Source organism: Pecten maximus, chromosome 14 (assembly GCF_902652985.1).
Source record: "Pecten maximus chromosome 14, xPecMax1.1, whole genome shotgun sequence".
Classification (NCBI taxonomy): domain Eukaryota; kingdom Metazoa; phylum Mollusca; class Bivalvia; order Pectinida; family Pectinidae; genus Pecten; species Pecten maximus.
The window spans coordinates 7,417,162-7,438,483 of NC_047028.1; the positions used below are offsets into that span (position 1 = coordinate 7,417,162).

General features: G+C 36.0%; 1 protein-coding gene across 1 annotated transcript; it reads right to left on the reverse strand.

Moving 5' to 3' along the window:
• Positions 1-1,124: 1,124 nt before the first annotated feature.
• LOC117342229 (autophagy-related protein 16-1-like) lies at positions 1,125-21,264 on the reverse strand. The gene is made up of 17 exons (XM_033904285.1): positions 21,087-21,264; positions 19,612-19,726; positions 19,326-19,431; positions 15,009-15,082; positions 14,432-14,522; positions 12,003-12,163; positions 10,655-10,723; positions 10,183-10,261; positions 8,234-8,339; positions 7,967-8,037; positions 7,346-7,417; positions 6,802-6,922; positions 6,350-6,523; positions 5,430-5,514; positions 2,962-3,009; positions 2,529-2,627; positions 1,125-1,358 (listed from the first exon to the last, which is right to left on the reverse strand). The coding sequence occupies exons 1-17, from the start codon at positions 21,187-21,189 to the stop codon at positions 1,265-1,267; spliced, it is 1,668 nt and encodes a 555-aa protein (XP_033760176.1). The 5' UTR covers positions 21,190-21,264; the 3' UTR covers positions 1,125-1,264.
• Positions 21,265-21,322: the final 58 nt, after the last annotated feature.

Below are 21,322 nucleotides of genomic sequence, written 5' to 3' on the forward strand. Positions count from 1 at the left end.
GTTGTTGGTTGTATATTTATAAGGAATTATATGGTTTATCACAAGTAGAGAATAACTTACTGTAATGTTTGACAATATGCAGATACCAGTCAACTTTTCTGGAAACATTTGTGCATACCTCTAATATTTTTGAAGGTTATAAAAGGAATTGTGTGGCAATAAAAAACTGATTTTGATCGGTTTAAAGTTATTAGTTTTGACTGGTTTCGATTCTGATTGGTGTAAAGTACTCTAGTTCATATTGTTGTAAACAAATTCCGGATTTGATTTTTGCAATTCGTGTAAAGTTAAGTGTGAAATAACTGGTTGTGATTGGTGTAAGTTGACTGGTTTTGATTGGTGTAAAATAACCAGTTGTCTTCTTCTGTATACTAGTGGGCCATCAATGCTGATGATTCATCACTAGGCGTTCTTTAAAAGACTAAGGGCGAAGATTCCATAGGGCTATAGTTCTGGGATAGAGGGAGTATTCGTAGCAGTCTCTAGACCTTTGGAGATGTTCGAATGCATATAGATTGTGGTGAATTGCTTGAGTGCGGGTGTCGACAGGTGTGAGGAGAATTCTGAATTTCAAATAATAAGCAATCCTACATATTCAAATTGGGGATGGTCAGCTATTTTGGATACATCCAAGATGAATCTTCTTGGTTATTTGAGTAAGATCCAAGAAATACTGTATAATTTGTAACCACAATTAACTTCAGTTGTATAAATTCAAGATGGCCACCTGTCAGCCATTTATATGAATGCTTAATCATCAGGTCTGGAAAATGAACACAACAGACAAAGGACGAGTGAAAACCTACAAATGAAATTTGACAAAGATCAATGGAGTGCTTTCTTAGAAATAGCTTTAACTGTCAAAATCTAAGTTGGTTATATTCAACGATATATAAGGGACTCTGGTGAATATACAAATAAAATTTGACAAAGATCAATGCAGCACTTTCTGAGAAATGTTGATCACAATTTTTGTCAAAATCTAAAATGGCTGTCTTTGAAAACAAGACAACTGTTTAAAAGCCAAACAACAGTCCCTGGATGATTTAAACAGCTTGCCATCAGATGATTGTGGGGCAAAAAATCCTGCTTTTGGGGTACAGAAATATCTCAACTCATGGAAATCGGATTTCATTTTAATAAATTTGTTGTATAAATCTTTCACATTCTGTTATCATTGTCAGTTCTGTGTTATATTAATCACAATATAACACTAATGTCCTATTTTGTTTGTCCTTTGTCCATTTCTTCTGGAATGCATCATTTAAAGATCAGACCATAACACAACTTTCTTCTGTCTTTCCCCGCTGAGTACGTATGATCCAACAGGATGCCAAGAACAGGCAATCACAGCATGGCTGAAAATTAATAACAAAGAACCTATTTATAATGAAGTTTAAAGGTTTTAACCCGATACACAGACAGTACTTCTATCTACAAACAGATTTACCCTGGTCTGATACACAGACAGTACTTCTATCTACAAACAAATTTACCCTGGCCTGATACACAGACAGTACTTCTATCTACAAACAAATTTACTCTGGTCTGATACACGGACAGTACTTCTATCTACAAACAAATTTACCCTGGTCTGATACACAGACAGTACTTCTATCTACAAACAAATTTACTCTGGTCTGATACACAAACAGTACTTCTATCTACAAACAAATTTACTCTGGTCTGATACACAAACAGTACTTCTATCTACAAACAAATTTACTCTGGTCTGGTACACAGACAGTACTTCTATCTATAAACAAATTTACTCTGGTCTGATACACAAACAGTACTTCTATCTACAAACAAATTTACTCTGGTCTGATACACAAACAGTACTTCTATCTACAAACACATTTACTCTGGTCTGATACACAAACAGTACTTCTATCTACAAACAAATTTACTCTGGTCTGATACACAGACATGCAGTACTTCTATCTACAAACAAATTTACTCTGGTCTGGTACACAGACAGTACTTCTATCTACAAACAAATTTACTCTGGTCTGGTACACAGACAGTACTTCTATCTGCAAACAAATTTACTCTGGTCTGGTACACAGACAGTACTTCTATCTATAAACAAATTTACTCTGGTCTGAGTCATTAAGGAAGCCCCCCCCCAATAAATGTATATCTGTGATACATGTATGTACACTTATAATGTGATACTGCAACCTTTAGAAGAGAAAAAAGACCTTGAAAGCTACCATATTGAACTATATTTGTGCCTGATCATGAGTGCTGACCTTGAAAGCTATCATACTGTACTGTATTTGACCTTGAATGATGACCTAGAAAGCTATCATATTGTACTATTTTCGACCTTGAGTGATGACCTAGAAACCTACCTTACTGTACTATATTTGACCTAATACTCTAAAAGCTAGTGTACTACCTTTTTACTTATTGATATTTCATAACTACCATGAGAAATACTATAAATGAATTTGACCTATGACCTTCGAGATTTCAACAATTAACAGATCAGTAAATGTTTTCTACAAACTCAGTCTACTCACGTGTGTTCTTTGAGGACTTTCTCCACTTTGCTTTTTGCAAGGTTCCAGATAAAGAGGGCACCATCATTAGATCCAGCGAGGGCATAGCTACCATCAGGACTGGAACATACAATAACTTAATACAAAATATACTCAGCAATGACACAGCTACCATCAGGACTGGAACATACAATAACTTAATAAAAAAATACTCAGCGAGGATATAGCCACATCAGGACTGGAAACTACAGTTACTAAATACATAACAAACTTCAAAGTAATGATATTAATTTGATGCTTCTTCTTCTTGATTTTAAACATGATACATTGCACAAAATAATCTACTTAATAGAAAGCTATCTCAATTACCTATTTTTTTAAAATTAACCCCCTTAAAATTCCATTTAAGTGAGTCTATAATAAATCAAACTGTGTCAATGGCTGGATTAGTTACCTGAACACAGCTCTAGACCAGTCACAGCCGACCTTGAAATCTTCTGCACTGTAAAGGACAGAACCATGTATAAATAACATGAACCAGTAGGACAGAACACATACAATGTAATGAGATATCTGACAGGACACATACAATGTAATGAGATATCTAATAGAACACAGACAGTGTAATGAGAAATCTGACAGGACACATACAATGAAAATGTACAATGTAATGTGATATCTGACAGAACACATACAATGCAATGAGATATCTAATAGAACACATACAGTGTAATGAGATATCTGACAGAACACATACAGTGTAATGAGATATCTAATAGAACACATAAAATGTAATATGATATCTGACAGGACACATACAATGTAATGATGTATCTGACAGAACACATACAATATAATGAGGTATCTGACAGGACACATACAGTGTAATGAGATATCTGACAGCACACATACAATGTAATGAGATATCTGACAGAACACATACAATGTAATGAGGTATCTGACAGAACACATACAATGTAATGAGATATCTGACAGAACACATACAATGTAATGAGGTATCTGACAGAACACATACAGTGTAATGAGATATCGGACAGAACACATAAAATGTAATGAGATATCTGACAGAACACATACAATGTAATGAGGTATCTGACAGAACACATATGATGTAATGAAATATCTGACAGGACACATACAATGTAATGAGATATCTGACAGATCACATACAGTGTAATGAGATATCTGACAAAACACATACAGTGTAATGAGATATCTGACAGAACACATACAATGTAATGAGATATCTGACAGAACACATACAGTTGATGAGATATCTGACAGAACACATACAGTGTAATGAGATATCTGACAGAACACATACAATGTTATGAGATATCTGACAGAACACATACAATGTTATGAGATATCTGACAGGACACATACAGTGTAATGAGATATCTGACAGAACACATACAATGTAATGAGATATCTGACAGAACACATACAGTGTAATGAGATATCTGACAGTACACATACAGTCTAATGAGATATCTGACAGAACACATACAATGTAATGAGATATCTGACAGAACACATATAATGTAATGAGATATCTGACAGTACACATACAGTGTAATGAGATATCTGACAGAACACATACAATGTAATGAGATATCTGACAGAACACATACAATGTAATGAGATATCTGACAGAACACATACAATGTAATGAGATATCTGACAGAACACATACAATATTATGAGATATCTGACAGGACACATACAATGTAATGAGATATCTGACAGAACACATACAATGTAATGAGATATCTGACAGAACACATACAATGTCATTAATGAGATATCTGACAGAACACATACAATGTAATGAGATATCTGGCAGAACACATACAATGTAATGAGATATCTGACAGAACACATACAATGTCATTAATGAAGTATCTGACAGAACACATACAATGTAATGAGATATCTGACAGAACACATACAATGTAATGAGATATCTGACAGAACACATACAATGTAATGAGATATCTGACAGAACACATACAATGTCATTAATGAGATATCTGACAGAACACATACAATGTCATTAATGAAGTATCTGACAGAACATATACAATATAATGAGATATCTGATCACTTCACAAAATTTGTGATAGAAATTATTCTTTTTTAAGGTATTACATCTCCAATAAAAATAATTATATAATAATAATCAATTAAAAACAATAACTGTGTATTCCAATAGATTCTGAGTATCTATCCAATTAATATACTGAAGGTAATACATTATAGTCAGAATTTCTTCCTATGTCTAGACTTATAGAAGTTGGGGTGATCTAGCCAGGACACACACATCTCGGAATGTTTTCTACAATGTTTGACACAACACAGTCAAAAGAAGAGATAACCTACACAACCTTACATCTATATTTGGACTGTCAATGTCGTACGTTATATAAATACGTCCATCCACTTTCTCTGTTAACATGAGGTTTTCAGCAAGTTGTTTCTATTGCCAGCACATACCCTAATAAGGTCATGTGAGAGGTCATATTACCCACTCCCCACATCTGACAGTTGAAATCACTCTCAGACATGCGCCTCCATGTAGGGAAGGCTCAATTTCACATCTTGACAGTACATTAAAGCAGACAGCTAGTTAGACATTTGGACTAGATACTCTGTCTCTATGTGTTATCAGTACATAACTGTTAATCTTACTAGCAATGGTTTCTAGAAGGCTTTTATCATTTCATTCATTTGATGGTGTTGACAAGATATATATACATGTAATGACCTTAAATAAGGTAGGTCAAGATATCTATAGGGTGGGATGCTACTTAGGCATTTTTTGATAGTGAAGTGTCTTTAAGATTTTAAGTGTAGCGTCTTAAAGATTTTAATTGCAGCGTCATTAAGATTTAAACTTACTATAATGTTTTGGATACTTGGTTCATTCGGAGATCAATCACTTTCAGAGTGTCATCCCGGGTACTGCACAGCAAAGAACTTCGGTCTGTAAAACAGAGATTTAATAGTACATAGCACTTTGATATAACTGGGAAGATGTTCTTTCAACAAAGTTTGTTTTTCTTTTTGTTAATTTATCATTTAGTAAATTAAAAATGAAGGAATCGGAGAAATCTTCTATGTTACAATAAAAAGACATTTGTTCAGATTAGTCAAACTTCGTTAAGTCATAGTTTCTGGGATCTTAAAAAACGAGACTTCGAGTAATCAGAGCATTTGAGTTACACATGTTGCAGGGCTTGGTATACAAATGTATGTTATGCTTTATAATGTTTGAATTTTATAGGAACTAAAGATCTACAAGTTTGAGATGTTCATTTTCTGCTACATCAATTTCTAACAGCCAATAAAGAAATAGAAGAATAAGAGAAAAAAACAATCAATGTAAGCCATTCATTATAATTTTTTGACTTCCGAGTAAGCAGTACTTTTGAAATAAGATCTGTACTGTTAGGGTCAACATTTTACTTTGAGATATCAAAGTTTTTTGAGTTGTAGAGTTCAAAATATCCAATTTTGATTACTAACCTAAAGAGGAATTTTAGTTGAGACCAGAAAAATACTTAAAAGGTGTCTTCACATTATATGAGTTTGAATTAACAAAGTTTAATTGGCACTATATATTTGCGTACACATATTATGAACTCTACCGTATAAAGCATATGGTATTTATTTAAGTGATAATATATTTTTACCACGAAAAAAATATCCATGTAAGCTATGTACATGAAATGTTCTATATAAGGATGGTTGGTAATCAGGACCAAATAATAAACATATATTGTATTCCTTTGACAGAGGGAAATGTCAATTATAAATACCTGGAGAAAGGTCTAGTGATGTGAGTCTGCCTTGAAGGAGAATTTCGTTTGTACTACTGTCTGACCGGCTATCCCAGAATCGCACTCGTTTGTCAAAGTGGCCGCTCACCACGTTTGTTCCATGAAGTGTAACTAAATCATTGCAACTTGACCCAGCAAAAATTGTCTTGATACCTAAAATGAAATAGCAAATTGTTATGAGACATTGTAAACCTTTTACTAAGTCAATATATAACACACAGTCTTCAGTAAGAAACTCCTATTGCCTTACCTGCTGGACCTCAAACTTATAAAACTACATATCAGGTCGGTACACTTGACATGCTTCTGTGTAAAGCCTACTTCACTTTAATGTTTGTCTGGATATAATCTGCTTCACTTAAAAGCTCTGCTTTGTTAAAACTACTTTAATGAGTTACATGCTTGAATGAATATTATACTACATCACTTACAAGCTCTACTATGAAGGTCCCAGATTTTCAAAGTCCGGTCATGACTCCCCGAGACGACCTTACTGGAATCTCCTAAAAACTTGGCTGCCAGTACCTTGCCACTGTGGCCTGTCAACGTATGCTATTGAAATAAAGCAGAACTAGCTTTCATAAGGCCAGCTATATGGATATATGGAATAAACAACAACTTCTTCAGAGCCAAAGAAAAGCATGCTACAAGATATTGCTACTTTTCAAATTAATGTGGTGAAGTGAAAAATTGTGCATGAGTAAGATTTACCTGACCTTATGAATACATCCACTCCCAAAAGTGTATTGCCATGAGGATGGACTATTAAAGCATTAATGCTTACTTTACCATTCTGCATAAATGTCTGTACACTGACAATGGTTTTAAGTAATAAGCACTAATATATATCTCCAAATTACTACCACTTTATTTCATATTCTTTCCTAGAAAAGCCTTCTCACAATTTCCGGTAAAGTTCTTCTAAGGTTAATTAGAGTACAATGTAATCATTCAAGTGGGTTAGAATCAACTTACTCGAAGGCGTTGATCACTCAGTGACCACACTCGACTGGCAAAATCATTGGAGGCTCCGAGTATCAAGGACTCCTGAAATTAGGTCAAATATCACCATCAAACAAGGTCAAATATCAACATCAAACAAGGTCAAATACCAACATCAAACAAGGTCAAATATCACCATCAAACAAGGTCAAATACCAAAGTCAAACGAAGTCAAATATCAACATCACAAAAGGTCAAATATCAACATCAAACAAGGTCAAATATCAATAAGGTCAAATATCACCTTCAAACAAAGTCAAATATCACCATCAAACAAGGTCAAATATCACCATCAAACAAGGTCATACCTAGCTATGAAAGAAGTTCAGACATCAAATGAGCTCAATTAACAACTATTTTTCTGTGAAACATTGTAATGTGTTTTTTATCAAATGTCAAGAAAAAATCTAGCAATATGGCTCTCCTTTTTACAGTAACATTTTCTTCTTGTAACAAAGATATATACAACAAGTGTGTTTCTTTCTTTACATATATATATTTTAGATAAAATCTACGGTATTTGTTGAAATTACAAAACAGCTATACACTATCGCATTCTTAAAACATAAATCAAAAGTTGGTAACAATACTCACCTCAAGGTCAAAGTCCAATGAAGTGATACCTTGGTTACTGCCCATGAGAAACCCTTTACTTTCACATTTACCTATATGATGATAAAAATGACTTCACATCAATTCAGCAGTCAAACGTGCTTGTAGTCTACCTTATTTGTTTAATATTAAGGATCAATATCATACTGATTTTCACAGTCCTTACTTCAGTTTACTTAATCATTCCAAGGAAAATATAACTAAACAGTCTAAATTATTTCTACGCACAGCTATTTAATAGGTATTTACCTCCCATCACTTCCCATAGTTTGATTTTCCTGTCTGTGCCGCCTGTAGCAAAAATAGCCCCTGACGGACTCCATCGGATGGCATTTACTTCACTGTCGTGGGCATCCTAGTGGTAAAGGGAAAGTTATACAAAGCCTCAGTATCATATGTGTCATACATATCCCAATAATGTAATTTCTGAACAATTTCTTTTCATAATTTTCTCATAAATCCAATTTTTTTCAGGTTTTTCTCAATTCTCAATAATTAAATACAAATTATAGTGTCCTATATATTATCAAGACAATTATCATTTCAATTTATTTTTCATTTTAATTAATATTAGAGGTAGCACTGTTGGTCATTGCAAATCAAAATATATAATTTCTGACCATCTGACCACCATATGATGTCCACAATTTTTTCTTTTTCACATCGACTGTGTATGATTATTAGAATGGTCACCACTAAAAAGAATCTAACTGCAGTACAATCACAAAAAGTAAAACCTTTGTGGGAATATTTGTATCAGGATATTGTTTTAATAAATCCTGTGAAACTTCAATGTTACTGGGAAATTCTGACATACCAGTTAACTATACGGGACTAACTAGGTAAACTGCAGGGACTAACCAGGTAAACTGTCGGGGACTAAAAGGTAAACTGTCGGAGACTAACCAGGTAAATGGTTTGGGGACTTACCAGGTAAACTGTCAGGGACTTACATGGTAAACTGTCGGAGACTTACCAGTTAAACTGTCAGAGACTAATCAGGTAAACTGTCAGGGACTAATCAGGTAAACTGTCAGAGACTAATAAGGTAAACTGTTGGGGACTAATCAGGTAAACTGTGCGGGACTTACCAGGTAAACTGTCGGAGACTAACCAGGTAAACGGTTTGGGGACTTACCAGGTAAACTGTCAGGGACTTACATGGTAAACTGTCGGAGACTTACCAGGTAAACTGTCAGAGACTAATCAGGTAAACTGTTGGGCACTAACCAGGTAAACTGTTGGGGGACTAACCAGGTAAACTGTTAGGGGACTAACCAGGTAAACTGTTGGGGACTAATCAGGTAAAATGTTGGGGCCTAACCAGGTAAAATGTTGGGGGACTAACCAGGTAAACTGTTAGGGACTAATCAGGTAAACTGTTGGGGCCTAACCAGGTAAAATGTTGGGGGACTAACCAGGTAAACTGTTGGGGGACTAACCAGGTAAACTGTCAGGGACTTACCAGGTAAACTGTCAGGGACTTACATGGTAAACTGTCAGAGACTTACCAGGTAAACTGTCAGAGACTAATCAGGTAAACTGTTGGGGACTAACCAGGTAAACTGTTGGGGGACTAACCAGGTAAACTGTTGGGGACTAATCAGGTAAACTGTTGGGGCCTAACCAGGTAAAATGTTAGGGGACTAACCAGGTCATCAGATCCTCCACCAAGAGAGCCCAGACACGGGCATGATAACTCTCCCAGATTATATATCAGGATGTTTAGAGGTAATAATCACAATGGAAGTCAACACATTGGAGCTACAGGGAACATACCACTCAGCTGGTGTGTGTATAAAGTTTAGTGAATTTAATTCAAATGGTTTCAGAGATATGTTCTGGAAATGCTAGACATTGTTTCCATGATAACCGAGGAAAAACTAAACTGAAAATTCCTCTATAGAAGAAAATACTATGTTGTAGAGCACTCGATTGATGTATGTTTGAAGCTTTATGGAATAATTTGAAAGGTCTTAGAGACATGCTCTGGGAATGTTTAAATCAGTTATTCTCGCAATTTTATTCCATGGTAACCAAAGAATTATTTAACCTGGAAACTACTCAGACATTACTGGACCACTGGATTGATGTATGTAGAAAGTTTTGTTATCCTAAACAGTTTTGGATATATGCTCCTGAAACGTTACAGGACGGACAGAAGGAACCCGTTCGTTGGACAGGGGACATGTACTTACAAACTTATATTGAGCTTTTTCTGGTAAGGAAGCATGAAGACATATTGCAGTAGTTCCCATCAAGGTTGCCACCGTCCCTCTGTAATTCATACACATGGAGGTTACAGAAAGATTCAAGATAAAAATAGATACATGTCTCGTTCATAAGGACTCACGTATCAAATATGAATATTCCTTACTCAAATAAATCTAAATAAATGCTAACATTGCATGGTTGTGGACAATTGTCAATGTTTATCTCAAGTGAATGGATGATTTGATTTCTACTGTAGGTCAAAACATATAAACAGTACATTGAACAGGAACAGATACTGTAACAATTCTCATGGCAACAAACTTGATTTTCCCAAAGAATTCTTGATAAGTTATCCTTGAAAAAAATCTTAATTCACGATTATTTGGACATACTAAAGGACAATAAATTTTTGCTGGATAACTGAATGTGTTGACAACCCCAGATTGCATTCATTACCTGCTATCTATAGCGATGTTTTCTCTGGCAGCATCTTCTAAATCTTTTTGCAGCTTGGCTTGTCGCCGCCTGTAAGGAGAAATATTCAAGACTAAAAATCATTTTTGAGAACAAAAGCACGCCTTCTTATCTCCTTACTAGGTAGGGTTTTTTTTTTGCCTTCAATTGACTTAAGTCAAGGTCACAATGAACATAAAAGTATACAGCAACTTTCACCATGATCCATGATGCAGCACTGCACTTCACCAGTGGGTGATTAAGGTATACAGCATATCTTTAATGGTTTACAAGTTATGGCCCTGACAGGAAATCATTGTAAAATTTGTACTTATTTGACCCTTGAGGTCAAAGTCACAGTAAACTTATGGCAGTATTCTGCACCGCAGATTTAGGTGATGTAATAAGTATCTGCCAACTTTGTTCAACATATCTTCAATGGTTCAGAAGTTATGGCCTAGACTAGAAATTACTAGAAGAAGAAGACCTAAAAAAGGAATTTTTGGTTTGTATTTGTTTAAAGTCCATTAAACAGCCAGTGTCATTTAAGGACTTGTCAGGTTTTGGAGGTGGAGGAAAGCCGGAGTACCCGGAGAAAAACCACCGGCCTACGGTCTGTACCTGGCAACTGCCCCACGTAGGTTTCGAACTCGTAACCCAGAGGTGGAGGGCTAGTGATAAAGTGTTGGGACACCTTATCCATTCGGCCAAAGCGGCCCCCCCTAAAAAAGGAACCAGAGGAACCAGTACCAATAAAATATTTCTCCCTTCATTTGAAGGGGAAACATAATTAATGTTACTTGTAAATACCTGTGCTTGTACAGAGTTAAATCAAAGTACTGAAAGTACTGTAGGAGGCGTTAGTCAGATGTAAAAGGAGATATTTGAAATAAAGCAAGAATACAAATTAAACTGATATCAACATGACTAAACATTTCCACTTAAATGTGTCAAACCAACCGGACATAATGGTTTTCACAGTCCTGATGAATGTAATGGTTTAGACTGTTCCGATGTACATAATGGTTTTAACCATCTTAAAAGTTGCAAACCTACTTTTAAAAGAAGTTAAACATTTCTTATTTCAATCAAACCTTTACTTAAAAAGTCAAACATTTTAATTTTTTTCAAATCAACGTCTACTTAGGTACATGTCATTAACATTCATACTTTAAACCATCTTTTATACTTAAGTAGTTCAAAATTTGCATTTATGTGTTTAAAACAAACTTATATTTTATAGGCCTGGGTATTAGAAATGACGAAACAATAAGATATGCATTTCGATAAGTTATAGCAATACACGATATGTATTAAATTTGTCTGGGTCTTTCAATAAGCAGTACTTTACCTCATGACATAGTCATTTTCTGCGTTAAGTTTGTCTGCATCTTTTGATTTCTGGTCCATCCAGCGCTCCACCAGTTCACGATTATCTTCCTGTGCTTTACGGTACTTCTCTTCTAGAGCAGTGAATGCCAGCTGCAATGCTTGATGCTCATCCTTCAACATCTGAAGTAAACCATGATGAATTGTATGATCAATAATGTTTATGAATGATTGAAAAAAACAAGAGGAAGAACCTAAAATGACAATAATAACATTTTTCATGTGGAGAGTCCAAATTCGTAAAGACAGTAACACCTAAATTGGTTTTAGTTCCAGCTATACTTTCATGTTTTCAATTATTATTTGCACTTTATTGATAATTTTACACTTGAAAATACAGAAAAGAACTATTTTATTTGTTAAATCAATTTCAATATTGAAGATTATACAAAATCAAATTGATTAAACCCAGGTCTAACTGATGAATACTTCACTATATCACAACCAGTACTTGATTTGATGAAGTTTTGGTGACTATACTCTTATCGCAACAGCTTTTGACCTCTTTACCACAGCTTTTGAACTCTTTACCACAGTTTTGACCTCTTTACCACAACTTCTAACCTCTTTACCACAGCTTGTGACCTCCCTACCACAGTATGTGACCTCCTTACTACAGCCTCTGACCTTCTTACCACAGAGTCTGACCTTAGCACAGCCTTTGACCCCCTTACTACAGCTTGTGACCTCCTTACAACAGCTTGTGACCTCCTTACAACAGCTTGTGACCTCCTTACTACAGCTTGTGACCTCCTTACAACAGCTTGTGACCTCCTTACAACAGCTTGTGACCTCCTTACAACAGCTTGTGACCTCCTTACAACAGCTTGTGACCCCCTTACTACAGCTTGTGACCTCGTTACCACAGCTTGTGACCCCCTTACTACAGCTTGTGATATCGTTACCACAGCTTCTGACCTCCTTACCACAGCTTGTGACCTCCTTACCACAGCTTGTGACCTCCTTACAACAGCTTGTGACCCCCTTACAACAGCTTGTGACCTCCTTACAACAGCTTGTGATATCGTTACCACAGCTTGTGACCTCCTTACAACAGCTTGTGACCTCCTTACAACAGCTTGTGACCTCCTTACTACAGCTTGTGACCTCCTTACAACAGCTTGTGACCTCCTTACAACAGCTTGTGACCCCCTTACTACAGCTTGTGACCTCGTTACCACAGCTTGTGACCTCGTTACCACAGCTTGTGACCTCCTTACCACAGCTTGTGACCTCCTTACTACAGCTTCTGACCTCCTTACCACAGCTTGTGACCTCCTTACCACAGCTTGTGACCTCCTTACCACAGCTTGTGACCTCCTTACAACAGCTTGTGACCTCCTTACAACAGCTTGTGATATCGTTACCACAGCTTGTGACCCCCTTACCACAGCTTGTGACCTCCTTTCCACAGCTTGTGACCTCCTTACCGCAGCTTGTGACCACCTTACCACAGCTTGTGATATCGTTACCACAGCTTGTGACCTCCTTTCCACAGCTTGTGACCTCCTTACCACAGCCTTTGACCTCCTTACCACAGCCTTTGACCTCCTTACCACAGCTTGTGACCTCATTACAACAACTTGTGACCTCCTTACCATAGCTTGTGACCTCCTTAACACAGCTTGTGGCCTCCTTCCCACAGCTTCTGACCTAGTTCAGACTGAATGCTTGACAGACTAACCTTATCAAAGTTTTTGATCTACTAAGACAGATCTCCTTATCACAGCTTCTGACCTAATCAGACAACCTCCCTACCACAGCCTCTGAACTCCTTACCACAGAGTCTGACCTTACCACAGCCTTTGACCTCCTTACCGCAGCCATGCAGCTTCTGATTTTCTTACCACAGCTTGTGACCTTCTTACCACAGCTTGTGACCAAGTCAGACCAACCTCCTTACCACAGCTTGTGACCAAGTCAGACCAACCTCCTTACCACAGCTTGTGACCAAGTCAGACCAACCTCCTTACCACAGCCTTTGACCTCCTTACCACAGCTTGTGACCAAGTCAGACCAACCTCCTTACCACAGCTTGTGACCAAGTCAGACCAACCTCCTTACCACAGCCTTTGACCTCCTTACCACAGCTTGTGACCAAGTCAGACCAACCTCCTTACCACAGCTTGTGACCAAGTCAGACCAACCTCCTTACCACAGCTTCTGACCAAGTCAGACCAACCTCCTTACCACAGCTTCTGACATAGTCAGACGACTCCCTAATCACATCTTCTGACCTAGTCAGACAACTTCCTTACCAGAGCTTTTGACCTAGTCAGACTGACCACTTTACCACAACTTCTGACCTAGTCAGACCAACCTCCTTACCGCAGCTTCTGACCTAGTCAGACCAACCTCCTTACCACAGCTTCTGTCCTAGAGCTTCCTTACCTGGTTTGTTGCCTCTAGTTCCATAATTGTAAGTTCTAGGTTCTTGATTGCGTTCTTCATGGCCAACTCTGTGGCTGTTGCATCACTGAGCCTAGTGTTAAAAGAGAACATCAATTACCAATGATACATACACCAAATACAGGCAGAACTGGAGTGATTTATGGAACATGATGTACAACAAATATCACCATCATGTCTTTATAGCTTAAACAGCTAACACACAAAGAAACACTCTGTTTTTGAAAACTGTAATTGACAAAATTCCATAACTTTCATTTTGGTTCATTTTCAAATATAAATTCACAATGATGACATTGTTGTCTAGACAACTGCCAAACTCAATAATGTTGTGTAAATTAGAGTGTAGGAAATCTTTTTTTATTAGTTTAATCTAGGAAAAGAACTGTCTGTGTTCCGTTGTAATGAAGTCAGTTCTGAGTTCATCCTTGATCCTACTGAAATATAGCTCGGTCTGATTACCATTAAAAGTCTAGCACTGATTTTTCAACAAAGCTCCTTACATTAAAATGTTTATGCATGACAACACAAGTTTTTTTTTTCTTTTTTCTTTATTTACCTGTTGTCTTTGGCCTGAAGTTCCTTCTCCTTTTCTTGAAGTGATGTATTCAAATCTATAATTTGTTGAGCATTCTGGAATAGAAATGCATACATTTTAAAACATATCTATTAAATGTATCATGACCCTCAAAGTTAATTTCATATCTTGACTTTCTTTATCAGAAGTGCATGCATCAGAATACAAAGCTGGCAGTCACTGAATCTTGAGATATAAATGTTATGTATTGAAAGCCCTGATTATGGGTACAGTGTATTATAGTTAAAATATAAAATTTATTATTTTGTTTATGCACAACTATTTGGTGATTACCTATTTCATCGTTAGACGCCTTACTTATGGGTATTATAATGAAAATTTTAAAAATTTAAGATAGGAGGAAATAAAGTACCTTTTTTTTATCTCTTTGGAGAGATAAACTTTAACTCGTTTAAAGCCCAAACTGACACTATTATACTACATATTTTCTGATATCAGAAAATTGATTATTTGATATAACTATATTTGATAATATAATAAATGCTTAAATATCAGAAAATTCTTTTTAATATCAGAAAATGAATTTTTGATAAAAAATAGTGAATAAACACATGAACGGGCCAAATAGATAGGAGGGAAAGAATTGGTTAGTCAAAAGTTTCCCAACCATTGAGCTGGTAGGGGGTAAAGAAGTGGCTAGCCAATTCTTTCCCCCGGGGAAAGATTCAACTGAGGGGGGAAACAATTGGCTAGCTGATTCTTTCCCCAGGGAAACTTTCAGCAGAGTGGAAAGAATAGGCTGCTACACTGGTTATATATGTGTAAGCTATAGCGGCATGTTCATCAAATGGATGACAAATAAAAACAGCCTTATAAAATATCATGTGTCTGTATACAGCCTTATAAAATATCATGTGTCTGTATACAGCCTTATAAAATATCATGTGTCTGTATACAGCCTTATAAAATATCATGTGTCTGTATACAGCCTTATAAAATATCATGTGTCTGTATACAGCCTTATAAAATATCATGTGTCTGTAGCCTCTTCCTGATTTGTCTCTAGATGAATTGGTTAATTAGTCCAAATTCTATATTGGCCAAATTTGACAAACATACATGAGTTTTAATATGTCAAAGGTAATGATTAAAGTATAAGAAATATTTTGTTTACTCAGCAAAGTAAATTTAACAATGATACTTTTTAACCTACATACTGAGCTTGATGATACATATGTACATCATGCACATTTATAAGCTTCCCACTGTGATTGAAGAAAATAATGCTGGATGTCCAAAATGGACATCAGTACTAGTAGTAAAGGCGATTAATTATTCTAGGTACAGCAACTATAACAAAGAGTCAAGGTCAATTTACACCTGACAGTGACCTTGTAGGTCATGGAATTGTATTGGCACATGGGGTAAAATTAAGAATTCTTAAATACATGTACAGTAACACCTATAATGAATGGTCAAGGTCATTTTATACCTCACAGTGACCTTACATGTAAGGGTCCTGGATTGTATCAACATATCATGTATCAAATTATAAACATTTCGTGATTTATTTTCAGTGACAAGGAAGTAAAGAGGACATAAGGAAACAAGATGTACAAACTTGGGAAGTACTTGGGAAGTACTTGGGACATCATTACCCACATATATAGAGGAGTCAAACTCAGGGGTTCAGAACTGATATAAATTTGTAACAAGGAAGCTTTGTTAATATAAATTGTATCAGATAAGCTCATTGTTATTCACGTCAAAAGCAGGATGTTCTTTGGCCGTGCGTGGGCATAAAATACTCTTAATACTTATCAAATCAACATACATGTATACACAAATACATGGAGATTGTTAAGCTAAACAGAGAGTAATCAGGCATAACATATTATACCTCTGTATCACCAAAATCTTACGAATCAAAGTCACTGTATTGGAATTAAGTGGATACAGCCACGGTATAACATATCCTGAATGTTATAAGCATTCAACCATGATCATGTTAGTTAATAAATGTTATTTGTTTACCTTGACCTTTGGTCAACTGACTTACAGTTTGACTCCTAAAAACGTATTTTGCGTCAAAATGTCAGTAACAAATTTTGTACTACATGTAGTTAAACAAGAGGTCTAGAGGGCCTGCATCACTCACCTGCATACTTCAGTAATTTATATTATTGCAAAATACTCTAATTCAAGTGATATTTCAAATATTTTCCTTCTTTTGAACTGCCTCTTCCAACAATGGTTTTAACTACAGGTGAAACAAATCCTGTCATTCTTGAAAAATAATCAGGATTCTAAAGTTTTTTTTTGTTATATATCCCCTATTGCGCCCCTTTCCGCCTCCCCAGAGTGCTACATCCTCCATTTATACAACAATAGATCTCATTTAGCCAATAATACTCCAGATCAAATTTCATCAAAATCCATTCAGTGGTTCGATCAGGACTAGTAGAGATTTAAAAGATATACCTCTATTTCCCTTATTAGGCCCCAAACCTACAGCCCCAGGGGAGCCACACCCTCCATTTATACAATGTAAGATCTCCTTTACCCAATAATGATACGGACGAAATTTCATAAAAATCTATTCAGGCGTTCAGGACTAGTAGGGATTTAAAGGATTTACCTCAATTTCTCCTATGTTGCCCTGCCCATCCAGCCACACCCTATGTTTATACAATGTTAAATCTCCTTTCGCTAATATATATAATTCACACAGCATACACTTGCACCAGTCCACATATTTCATAAAATTGATACAGTACCACATTCAACTATATCTCATCATCATTTTAACATTTAATTAAACTCACATTAAAGAACATTTTCTCATGTGATTAAAAATGTAGGATATAAACAGAAATTAATTTTTTCAGAAATTCAATCCATTTTATTTATTTTTTTAATAAAGTTTAAGACTAATTTAACTCTTTATCTAGTAATTGTCTGGTCAGTACAGGGCTACATAATATGTCAGTGGATTTGGTTTACGTTTATTTTTGTTTAACATCCTATTAACAGCCAGGATCATTTAAGGATGTGCCTGGTTTTGCAGGTGGAGGAAAACCGGAGTACCCGGAGAAAAAATACTGACCTACAGTCAATACCAGGCAACTGCCCCACGTGGGTTTCGAACTCGCAACCCAGAGATTGAGGGCTAGTGGTAAAGTGTTGGAACACCTTAACCACTTGGCCAATGCAGCCCCTGGTCAGTGGAGGCAGACTTAGAAGTCAATCTACTAAATACATTGCCTTGGATAATGTTTTTTAAATAACTTAAAGTATTTAATGTAATTATCCTTGAATTACATTTAAGTGAAAGAAATGAAACAATTTGCTTGTGATACATTTCAATGGAGCTTTATTAATTTATTTCAAACCCCAAAACGACTGCAATATGGAAATACATGTACCACAGTTTGTACCTGTGAGTGCATGTTTAACAGTACAGGATACCCATAAAGTAAATGATGAGGAAGCAATTTAAAGCTTCACAAACTGAACCTTAAGCTCAACAGCTTATTCAATATATATACCAACAGGCAGTGAGCAAGTCTAGCCGATGGGAAAGCCGTTTCATGATTGCAACTTTATAGAGGGAGGATCAGAGTCACATAAAATCTGTACCAATTAATTCACAAACGATGTTTCTAGCCAAATTTTGTTCAAATCCATTCATTACTTAACGACTAGTACCGACTGAAAGGACTGATTTTATTTCCCCTATTGGGCCCCGCCCCTCCAGCACCAGGGTGTCAAAAGTCACCATTTATACAAACTGTGTTCCCCTTCCTCCAATGATGTTCCTGACCAAATTTGGTTCAAATCCATTCATAACTTTATGACTAGTAGCTATAGTGATCTAAATGACTAACCTCTATTTCCAATACTGGGCCCCGCCCCTCTGGCCCCTGGGGATGTCAGAATCAATATCTATACAAATTCTGTTCCCCTTCCTCCAAGGAACGATGTTCCTAACAAATTTGGTTCAAATACATTCATAACTTTATGACTAGTATGGTAGCTATAGTGATTTAAAGGACTAACCTCTACTTCCCCTATTGGGCCCCGCCCCTCGAGTCCCTTGGGGGTCAGAGTCAACATTGTCATTTATACAAACTCTGTTCCCCTTCCCCCAAGTATGTTCCTGACCAAATTTGCTTTAAATCGATCTGTAAAGTATTTTAGACTTGTAGCGATTAAAAGAAAATGTTACAACGGACCTTCGGTCAAGGTGAGCTAAAGATACTAGAAAGATCCATAAGAGTTGACTGATCCTGTTACACTGAAAAAACATTCTTATAAATCTACAGTTTGTGTGCTAACCTCACTCCTTTTTCTGTGAAGTTCTGTCAACTCCTCTTGTAGCTTGTAAAGTTTGTGTTCAAGGTTTGAATTTTTATCGCCTGCATTTCCTCCTCCGCCTCCACCTCTGCAAAAACCAGAAAAGCAAAATAAAATTCTCTACATCTTACACATCATTGTTCTCAGCTCCAATTTATATCTTTGACTTGGGTGCATGGCAGCTTATTTGTCACCACCACCATGGCCACCATCAAGTCAAGCATTGCATCAGAAGCCCTAATTACTGTATTTTTGTGACCATACTCACCCACTTTCCACTTTGATTTGTAAGCCAAGATTTTCTTCTTTCAGCTTCTCAGTCTCTAACGTAAGGTGGACATTCTTGGATTTTAGAAATGTAGCATTTTCAAATAACTTGTTATCTGTAAATAGAAACAAATGCGCACAGTAGATACACAACATTGAATATATCTGGGTTGACTCAAGGATATCTAACAATGTTTCATCTTCGAGTACTGCAGTACAGTTTGGGCAGAAGCTACTTCAACATTTGGTCATATAGCTGTACACCAGTCTATGTTTTATCCGTTTAACAGCAGATCTATGTTAAATATGTCAGATGATCCAGTTAACGTTGTATGCAATCATACAGTTAGACATACAAGGACTGACATTATACATCGCATTCATGTATAAAACCTAGGATGGATGCCAATGCATATGACTGGTGGCTATTTTACTTTTCCTGTCCGTTTCGTTATCCCCAATGTTGAATACTGACATTGACCTTAGACCTCTGACTAAATATCAACAAAGTAGTCCTTTTCTTGTTGGAACAAATACTGTATGTGAAGTTTGATATCTTCCATGACACAATTTTTCCTTATTGTGATATATATATATCGATATTATACCCAGTTTCATTTTAGCCTCAAAGTGACCTTGGCCTTATTAACTTTGATTCTAAAGAATTGTATATATGTGACACTTTCCTCTGATGGAGAGGAAGAACAACTGTTAAAGAAGCGAAATGCAATGTATGCTTTTTAGTTTTAATTATCCTCTATGACATGCTTTTCAGTTAGATCATACTGACAAATAATTTTGTTCAGAATTGTTTACATATATGTACATTGTAGATATATAGTTATCATGTTTAGATAAAACAAGGAAGTTTAGTATATGAGCAGTACCATTTAATTGTTGACATACAAAACCCCAGGTATATAAGTGCAACAGGAGAGGCAAAATGCCAAGCTCATGTTGAAAAATAAGAGGGCTCATGATCACCAACTGATAGTGATACCATCAAATGTGAAACTATCTGCTGACCCTATCGATGGAGACACCGACATAAATGATAACCCCTGTTACAAAGGTTGTTGACAAACTTGATCAGTAAAACGTTCATTAACCATTAATCATTTGATTATTACGCGTACTTAGCTAATAATAATCTATATAATTAGCATCTCGTTAACGTTGGTGTGATGGGAAAAATAAAAACAAAACAAAAACCTAGCAGACCGACAGAATATTCGATTATAATGTACATTATGATTTATACATGTATGTTGATTATTAACATTTTCACCATTTATGCTTTTATTCTTTTCTTATTATGATATAGCTTGCCTAATACCTAATCATGCTAATGGGACTCGGGATGTGTAAAAATGTAAACAAACTAAACCAGTGGTCGTCACAAAAAATGGTTGCCGTACGAAAGAGATCGGCAATGTCAACTTAACGAGGTTAACTGAAAGCTAGAAGTAAACATACGTGATTGAATTAATCCCTCGAAAGGCTGTTTCTGTTTCTTGTTGCGGCATTTTAACTGTAACAACAGGTTTTCCTTCCACGGAATCACTCCAGCAGTCGCCATCTCTTCCGCCTCATTAAAATCAACTTCATTAGTTTCGTATTTTTGTTAAGCAGTGGATTTTCAGTAAAGACAATAAGTGATTAACAAATTATCACAAATAAACACCTAACCAAACATAAATAATTACATTTAA

Coding starts and splice junctions, on each gene's coding strand:
- LOC117342229 (XM_033904285.1), bottom strand. CDS start 21,189: ATGGCGACTGCTGGAGTGATTCCGTGGAAGGAAAACCTGTTGTTACAG. Junction 3,010..5,429: donor CAAGTATCCAAAACATTATA/GTAAGTTTAAAT, acceptor TGTCCTTTACAG/TGCAGAAGATTTCAAGGTCG. Junction 2,628..2,961: donor TGGTCTAGAGCTGTGTTCAG/GTAACTAATCCA, acceptor TGTATGTTCCAG/TCCTGATGGTAGCTATGCCC.